The sequence below is a fragment of the Chelonoidis abingdonii genome, chromosome 4, assembly GCF_003597395.2.
Source record: "Chelonoidis abingdonii isolate Lonesome George chromosome 4, CheloAbing_2.0, whole genome shotgun sequence".
In the NCBI taxonomy this organism is placed as follows: Eukaryota; Metazoa; Chordata; order Testudines; family Testudinidae; genus Chelonoidis; species Chelonoidis abingdonii.
In genome coordinates, this window is record NC_133772.1 from 13,627,119 (window position 1) to 13,634,865 (window position 7,747).

The 7,747-nt window shown below is 43.4% G+C and overlaps 1 protein-coding gene across 1 annotated transcript in view; it reads right to left on the reverse strand.

Annotated features, from left to right (window-relative positions):
- LOC116832048 (complement receptor type 1-like) overlaps positions 1 to 7,351 on the reverse strand; it is a 60,598-nt gene extending 53,247 nt beyond the window's left edge. The window contains exons 1-4 of the mRNA XM_032792454.2: positions 7,138 to 7,351; positions 3,020 to 3,179; positions 1,597 to 1,782; positions 969 to 1,068 (exon numbers count right to left, since the gene is read on the reverse strand). Of these exons, the coding sequence (XP_032648345.1) occupies positions 969 to 1,068; positions 1,597 to 1,782; positions 3,020 to 3,107 (374 nt within the window). The 5' untranslated portion in view covers positions 3,108 to 3,179; positions 7,138 to 7,351. The remainder of the gene's footprint in view (positions 1 to 968; positions 1,069 to 1,596; positions 1,783 to 3,019; positions 3,180 to 7,137) is intronic.
- Between the last annotated feature and the right edge of the window lie 396 nt (positions 7,352 to 7,747).

A 7,747-nucleotide genomic window follows, 5' to 3' on the forward strand; every position in this document is an offset into this window, starting at 1 on the left:
CCCCCACACATACCCAGCCCCCCTACCCTGACACCTGTGCTCCCCTCACATGCCCCCAGCCCTCTGCCCTGACTCTTGCACCCCACACATCCCCAGCTACCCGCATCCGATGCACCCCGCAGATCCCCACCCCCACCCTGAGGACCAAACGGGAGCACCTGCACCCTCACACCAAATGGGAGCTGACCAGGTAAGTGCCCCTACACTCAAACCTCCTGCCCCAACCCTGACCCCCCTCCCTCATTCTAGCTCCTGGCCAGACCCTCCATCCCCATCCCTGTGCTCAGTCCACTCCCACCCTCAGGTCAGTGCAGAGAGAGGAAGAGAATGGGCCAGAACCAGGGAGAAGGTAGGTACCCACTGTATGGGGGGAGGGCCGGGACCCCAGAACGGCAGCGGGCTGAGCGGGTCTGGCAGCCAGGATGCCAGCTGGCAGGAGCCAGCGGATGGAACCCCTGAGCGGCAGTGGGCTGAGCCACTCAGCCCACTGTCGGTCTGCAGTCCCGGCTGCTGGCCCTGCACAGCCCGCTGCCGGTCTGGGGTTCTGGCTGCCAGACCCTTCCCAGCTGGGGTCCCGGTCGCAGGCCCCACTCAGCCCACTGCCGGCCTACATGAACAGAACCTCAGACCAGCAGCGGGCTGAGCGGGCTGGTGGTGTAAGATCAACATTTTAATTTAATTTTAAATGAAGCTTCTTAAATATTTTGAAAACCTTGTTTATTTTACAATACAACACTAGTTTAGTTATATAATATATAGACTTGGAGAGAGAGAGAGAGAGAGAGAGAGACCTTCTAAAAAACATTAAAATGTATTACCAGCACACGAAACCTTAAATTAGAGTGAATAAATGAAGACTCGCCATACCACTTCTGAAAGGTTGCCGACCCCTGGACTAGATAATCATAATGGTCCCTTTGGAAATTAATAACCTATAAATCTATCAGCACAAGCTGCCCATTACTCACCCCTCTTCACAGATGAAGTTTACTGTTGCACCAAACGTGAGATCTGATAGAATAACAAGTCTGCCATTTTCTGGCTCTCCAGGGTGACGGCATGATTTTGCTAGAAAGAAATAAGACTGGAATTAGTCTTTATTTGCGTGTCTTATGGTTACATTTTACTGAGTCACAAGAATCAAAGATTCTGTCTCTATCAGAACTCTACTCACTTTTTGCCAGCTCAGGATACAGAACCACTCTTAACTTGGAATTTATATATGTGCTTGTTTAAATCAAACTCTGTTCCATTACCATGTTTTTGTGCATGTGAATATTTCACCTGTGACAGTTAGAACATCTTCCAGCCTGGAGTATTTTACTATTTAAGGTTCAAACTCCATTTTTAGCGCGTGTTTTAAAGCTTCAGAGCAGAAGGAAACCTTTGTAGACATCTTTGGAGTTGCCCAAGATCAAGGAGCAGCAGGTTTCAGATACGAACTGGTCATTTAGTGGTGAAAGCCTTCATATCGTATCAGTGAACTTAACCCCTCCCTCCAGGCATGCAATCCCTCTCATTATGCTCTTTAATCAAAAAGGGCTGATGAAAATAAATTAGTTTAAAAAAAGAAAAGTAAAAAAACAAAATACTCACCCCTGCAAAACTCTACGGTGTCTGACCATTCAGAATGTGATGTGCAATGAAGAATGGACCTCTGTACCTTGGTATAACCTGAGCGACAGTTGTACTCCACTGTGCTATTAACAGCAAACTTACTCCGATTTCTATACTCTTCCTTTAGCTCAGCAAAATGAAAACGCGGTGGCTCATCACAATCACCTAGTTACACAACAGAGGTGTCAAAAATATGTAACTAGGAAAATGTGCTGTAGTCCAGACCTCATTTCCTGAAGTGTCCTTTCTTGGAATACTAGAAGGGTTGTAAACAAAATATCTGAGCTCTCCCTCCTAACTGACCCCTGCTACTCCACCTGGTTCTCCCAAAGATTTGTCTTAAAAAAAATTTTTGGCATCAAACAAATCTAAGTTCTCCTTAAAGTCAGGAAAACAATCTTCCCATCTGTAAGGGGAGGATAAGGATGCAAGAATTATTTTCTCTGTAGCTTGTCTGGACAGAACATAATATGTCGTTCCTCATCATCACTGTGATGGTTGTTGCATCTCCAGCTGTGACATGAAACACTGCAGGCTAGGTCATAGAAGGTGGATAAGCAGCTGGACTGGAGCTCCTAAGGTAGAAACAAAGCTAGTATCCTTGTATCCAGTTTATTCTACACTTTGAAACCAGCTGGGAAAGCGTAAGTTATTGGAGGTGACACAGACCTGGTGCTTGTTATGCTATTGGCACCAGCTGATGGACAAAGAGGAAAGGAATGGCCAAAAGATGTGTGGGAGGGGGAGTGCTAGAATCAACTCAAAAAGAAATCGTCGTTGTCCTGCTTATATCCTTAAAAGGTGAGGAAAACTTTGTGGCCTACTCTTGCCATCAGTCATCCCCCCGTTATAAGCACCCATGGTGAGGGAGGCCTCAAGAGTCCTGCGATCTTGGATGCAACCCTGAGAAATCCTGAACGTCAAGCCACCAGCCTGATGTTAAGCACAGATTGTTCATCACTCCAAAATATGCACATTTATCCAAGCCTCTTACGTCTCAAGAACTTGAGGAGAGTCTCCAGTTAACTGTTGCCTTACACCTTGTGCACTCATTTACACCAGTGCAAAGTGGATGTATTGCACTACAATTCTCATTTGGAAGCACTTTACATCCACTTTGCACTTATGTAAATGAACGCACAAGGTGTCAGGAGTGGAAAAAACATCAAGCCCTAAGGGTATTAGGAAGACAGATTCTCGTCTCTTGCAAGACTGCTGATAATCGTCTAGTGGAATTTTAGACTGTTCAGAAGCGCAGAGGCAGCAAGAAAAATGATCAGAGGGGAACAACAAAGTTATATGAACCTCCAAAAAGAGGTTCCTCACACTGAGATTTCACTGGATGTTCAGGCTGGTTCTTATTTTACCCAGCTGGATTTGCCGGATACTCATGTTTACTCACTGTGTACAGCAACAATGAAGGCAGCAGCAAGTAACAGTGGAATGGTGGCTATGTAAGAACGCTGTTTTCCAGAGGTTAGAGATACCATCTTCCTTTATGTCATGTGCTCTTCTTGCAGACCTAACAAGGAACTTAGCACATCTCTTTCCAGGCTAAAGATCTGTAAAAATATGGAGATGGGGGGGAGTAAAGTGTTTCATTTACATTTAGGATGAACATACATTGTAAGCTCCTGGGGGCAGGGACCATCTCTTTGTCTTGTGTTTATACAACGGCTAGCCCCTACGGTCCTGGTCCATGACTGTGGCTCCTAGGAGCTCGGTCATAGAAGTAATGATAAACATCATACAATACCTAGCTCCTGTATAGCGCTGTTCATCAGTAGCTCTCAAAGCATTTTACAACAGAGGTCAGTGAGCCACATCCTCAGCAGGTGTAGGTTGGAGGTCATTCCATCGAAGCCGGTGGAGCCACCTTGAGTTACACATGCTGAGGGTGTACCCTAGGCTATTAAAAACAGAAGCAAGGTGGGGAAAGTTGAGAGGTAAAGTCAAACATCCCTGCAATAACAAGGGTTTTAAATGATCTGGAGAAAGGGGTAAACAGTGAGGGGGCAAAGTTTGAAGATGATACTAAACTGCTCAATATAGTTAAGACCAAAGCAGACTGTGAAGAACTTCAAAAAAATCTCACAAAACTAAGTAATTGAGCAACAAAATGGCAAATGAAGTTTAATGTGGATAAATGTAAAGTAATGTACATTGGAAAAAATAACCCCAACTATACATGCAACACAATGGGGGCTAATATAGCTACAACTAATCAGGAGAGAGATCTTGGAGTCATCGTGGATAGTTCTCTGAAGACGTCCACGCAGCGTGCAGTGGCAGTTAAAAAAACAAACAGGATGTTAGGAATCATTAAAAAAAGGGCTAGAGAATAAGAAGGAGAATATATTACTGCCTTTATATAGATCCATGGTACGCCAACATTGAATAATGTGTACAGATGTGGTCGCCTCATCTCAAAAAAGATATTCTGGCACTCGAAAAGGTTCAGAGAAGGGCAACTAAAATGATTAGGGGTTTGGAACAGGCCCTGTATGAGGAGAGATTAAAGAGGCTAAGACTTTTCAGCTTGGAAAAGAGGAAACTAAGGGGGGATATGATAGAGGTATATAAAAACATGAGTGATGTGGAGAAAGTGAATACGGAAAGTTATTTACTTGTTCCCATAATACAAGAACTAGGGGCCACCAAATGAAATTAATGGGCAGCATGTTTAAAAGAAATAAAAGGAAGTTATTCTTCACACAGCGCACAGTCAACCTGTGGAACTCCTTGCCCGAGGAGGTTGTGAAGTCTAGGACTATAACAGGGTTTAAAAGAGAACTAGATAAATTCATGGAGGTTAAGTGCATTAATGGCCATTAGCCAGGATGGGTAAGGAATGGTGTCCCTAGCCTCTGTTTGTCAGAGGGTGGGGATGGATGGCAGGAGAGAGATCACTTGATCATTACCTGTTAGATTCACTCCCTCTGGGGCACCTGGCATTGGCCACTGTCGGTAGAAAGGATACTGGGCTGGATGGACCTTTGTTCTGACCCAGTATGCCCATTCTTATGACTGCAAGTTTCACATAACTCCTACAGACTTTAATCAGACACATTTCTTTGCCTTTTTTTGCAGTCATATTTTTTCTTTAAATGAAAACTAAAATCCCAAATGAACAGGAAGTTATTTAATTTTTCAATCTACTGAAATCTGCCTCACATCTCACTTTCCCAGGGCACATTTATAGCATGGTAAATAGAAATGCCTGAGTCTTGGCACACTTCAGGGTTCAACACACCCCACATTAACCTTGTAAGTTATGTGATTAACATGGCTCAAGCCAACCTCCAATTCTCAAGTCCTAATACTTCTAATAATGGAGGACAGGGTGACTTAAAGGCGCTAGCAGTAGCCCAGGAATGCAAGAGATTTGGGTTCTATTCCTGGCTGTGCTGCTGGCCGACTGTTACAACCTCAGGCAAGTAACATCACTGCTCTGTGGCTCAGTTTCCCTATCAGTACCCATTGAAACAGTCAGAATAGATAAAGAACAAACTGTCAAAGCCATTTGTATTGCAACTGCATGAATTATCTTTGGAGACAAGATAGTGTTCATTTTATGTATGGGTTATGTATCACTCTGGGCCACAGATTGTTTGCCACTTTGGTGTGGGCGAAAGTTACTATAGCTCCTCCAGGAACCAAAAATGTGGGGGGGAGGGTGGATGCAGGTGAATCACTCAGGATGAGAACACCTCCCTGGAGAGCTTCATATATCCTAGGTCAAACTGGATTTTCCACAGACAAAGAAAGTGATTCTGGTATAAAAAGGCTGAGTTTAAACTGACTCATGTGGCCTCCTTTTGTCACCAAATGGACAGGACCCTCTGTCCAAGGGGAGACCTCAACCCTTATGAAAGGGCCCATAAGACTGATGGAACTCTGGATCCTTTTAGCGTATGTATAGGAACTTTTTTTTTTTTGTATGTTTACTCTGTAGTGCTTTTACCCTAAGAATAAATGCATTTGGCTTTGTGAAGGTTGGTTGGTAGCTGGTATAGACTGTAGTAGCCCCTGGGAAAAGGTTAATTACAGGCAATCTGAGCAAGGTACAGAGGGACAGCAAGCCTAAACTCCTCACCTGGAGGGAAAGAGATGCAAGTCTCCACAGGAGAGAGGAGATGGCAGGGAGCCTGAAACCTTAAGAGGCAGTTAACTCTGAAACTGCGACACCACAGTCACTCACCCCCGGATGGGGCTAATGAAGCACTCAAACTAGATGAGCGAGAGCATGAACACTAGCTAAATCTCATTGGTCTCTTACTGGTGATTAATGGAAAGGCTTATGTTAATTTCTACTCCCCTATTAAACAATTAAATTCGCTAGCTACATATAACCATTGTACAACACATAGCTGATAATTGCAGTAACAAAATAAGGTAAAACATACCTGAAATAAGGATTCAGAGTTAAGAATGATTGCAAATTGTTTTATAAGAATGCGACTTGCTGTGTCTGTTCGGAAGTTTTATTGTATCTCTTCAGACCCTTTTTGTTCTTTGCATAAAGCTATTTGACTCCTCGGATAACAACTGAGCTTTCCGCATGATAAAAGGTAACAAATGCACTGCCCAAAGCACAAACTTGTCCCCAAAATACATGCCAACTGCTTATCAGTTTGTCAGGCTCTCTTTAAAACCTTTGTTATTGCCAGGACATTGGCACTTTCCAGTCAGGTAGCCAAATTAATGCCTACAGGGACATAAGTTGATCTGCACTTTCCAGAGAATTTATATAGTCCTCTACATCCATTAGAATACTCTGACAGAAAGAAAACAATTGTTCTATTTGTAAATCTCTATGGAACAAACCCTTCCACTCATGGACAGGTAAAGCTCCCACTGGAGTCAGCACAACTGCTGCATAATATATTATACCCATATGTAAGTACAGGTGTGTGAAAAATATGTAGAGTCAATTAGAGTTTTGTACAAGTCAGTAGTGATTGGGGTGAAAATTTCAGAAGTGCCTGAGTCCCATTTTCAAAAGTGCCTTAGGCATTTATGGGCCTGAACCTGCTCCCCTTGGAGGTCAACAGCAAAACCCCACTTGATTTTAATGATTCAGGATCAGATCCTAAGTGCCCGAGTCACTTTTGAAAATTAACTTTAGTCCCTTGGGAGCCTTTGAAAAAAATCTTACCCCATGACTACAAGATGTGCCCCATACAAACAACTGCAAGAGACTCTTGTTCAAGTTATTAGCCTGCAACCAGTACAGTACTTCTTTTTTAAAATCACCTAAAGTCACTTTCTCTGTCTCCCTATCCCCTGGTTCCTTAACCTAATACTTCATTCTGTTGTTCTGCTTTGCTAGCTACCCCTCTTCTGCTAGGGCTGGCTTTGTTTAGTAATATCTGTGCACATGGGCATACTTGCTAGAATCAATTATATTGAGGTTTAATAAATGGTTCTGGATTTCCTACTTCCCCCAGCCCATTTCCCCTGGGCTTCTCTCAGAGCAATGTTGCCTTAAGTAGCTGGCTGCAATCACAGTCAACTTACCGGTAGGTTTGTCAGCAGGAGGCAGAGTGCGCTCAGGTCTATTTGGTTACTGAAGGATGAAATGGTATCTCTGACTTTTCCAGTCTAGCCTGTCCTGCACCCAGGGATCACCATGCTAAACAAGAAGCTAGCACAATATGCTTACACATACAGAAGTGCTGCGATGTGGTGAAATTGAGACAAGGTTTCGATCTGGGGCAACAGGGGGAAGGGTGGTGCACCAGCTTATCTATAAATGATTAACTCCTCCTCTAAAATGACAAGGAAGTAAATTATTCAACCTGCAATCAAATGTTAGATAATTCATTTCACCGCAAGCAGATGTCGAAATTGTTTACTTACTGCGCTAATCTGCCAACTCTTTACTGAAAATGACATGAATAAAGAGTTCTCTGGAATTTCGTTGAATAGTTCATTGTTCCAAGAGCAAACAGACTGATGGACACACCAGCTGGGATATAACTACTGTACTACAAAGGGCTATCTATTTTGCATTTACAAAAGGGACCGTTTCAGTGGAAAACCCACAATAGTTTGTGTGTATCATATGAGTAGATGCCTCCTGACCCTGACGGTATTTTATGATAGAGGTTTTTCGATAGTTTTTCTA